At 33.5% G+C, this 1,328-nt stretch overlaps 1 protein-coding gene across 1 annotated transcript; it reads left to right on the top strand.

Annotated features, from left to right (window-relative positions):
* The first annotated feature begins 368 nt into the window (after positions 1–368).
* Positions 369–1,055, top strand: LOC124887848 (GRIP and coiled-coil domain-containing protein-like). Its single transcript, XM_047397764.1, has one exon. The coding sequence runs from the start codon at positions 369–371 to the stop codon at positions 1,053–1,055; it is 687 nt and encodes a 228-aa protein (XP_047253720.1).
* Positions 1,056–1,328: the final 273 nt, after the last annotated feature.

A 1,328-nucleotide genomic window follows, 5' to 3' on the forward strand; every position in this document is an offset into this window, starting at 1 on the left:
ATGCACAATTGGGGTATTGGATGAAAGGCACATATTAATAAGACTACATTTGTTTGAGGATTATGCTCAATTATTGTCTACAACAGCTTTTTACATTGGATCCATGAATAGATATTGGCAAATAAGAACTCTAAAATGGGACCCATGGTTTGAACCAGATGTTGAAACCACTGTGGCAATAGCTTGGATTTCAATGTCAGATCTGCCCCTAAATTTTTTTGCCAAAGATAAAAAATTTTTTATTGCTTCAGCTGTTGGCAAACATCTTACAGCTGATATGGCTACTAAAAATCACACTAGACCCAGTTGTGCAAGAGTGAAAGTAGAGGTCGACTTAGTAGCAAAACTACCCTAAAGGATTCGAATTAATGAGGAGAATTAGTCTACAGGAGAAATTAAATCCAAATGGGTACACATTGAGTATGATTATATGCCCAAATACTATACTGAATGTTGTCTACAAGGACATGATGAAGAAATTTGTTGGATTAAACACCCAAAATTATATGTCAAACAAAAGGAAGGAAAAAAAGGAAGAAGAAGAGAAGTACAAGCAAGAGAGTCAGACAAAAAAGTCTGATAATGCAATAAAAGAAAGAAATAACAATCATCAATGGATAACAAGGAAAAATAAATATAAAAGGGATAGATTTGGCCATATTCTGGGTGAAGTGAATGAGATTACAGAAAAAGAAGTGCAGACATCTAATGCTTTTAAAGCCTTAAAAGGTGAAGAGGAAAATCAGCAAAATAACAAAAATGTAGAGGGAAATATTAATGTTGATCACCAGAAAGAAGGAACAAAGATGAGTACAAAAGAATTGGTTAATACAAGTTTTGAAAAAGGTATAGAGAATGATCAAGAAGTAAGTATATCAGCTGAGAAAGGAGCTGAACAACAAAATCAGAATAACAGGGCAGACAATAGGAAGGACAAGGAGCCACAAAGAGGTGATCAGCAAGAGCAGAATGAGAAAAATAACCAGAATGCAATAAAGAAAGAAAAAATAGCTCATTTGAACATATGCAGATGCAGGTTTTTGATGAAGAAGTAAATGAATTGATGGTACTTGAAGTAATAAAACCAATAGTAATATAGATTGAGAACATGCTGGAGAGTAGTAATAGTGCAAAAGAAGACTTAGATTAGAATGATAAGGAAGATAACATTGATCAAATTTCAAGAGTAGAAGATATGTTACCTAAGCATGTGGAAGATTTGAAGGATAAGCAAGGAAGAAATAAGAAGAAGAAGAAGAAGAAGAAGAAGAAGAAGAAGAAGAAGAAGAAGAAATCAGATAGTACCAAGATAGCTGAGGAAAAATCAG

This window comes from Capsicum annuum, chromosome 10, assembly GCF_002878395.1.
Source record: "Capsicum annuum cultivar UCD-10X-F1 chromosome 10, UCD10Xv1.1, whole genome shotgun sequence".
In the NCBI taxonomy this organism is placed as follows: Eukaryota; Viridiplantae; Streptophyta; class Magnoliopsida; order Solanales; family Solanaceae; genus Capsicum; species Capsicum annuum.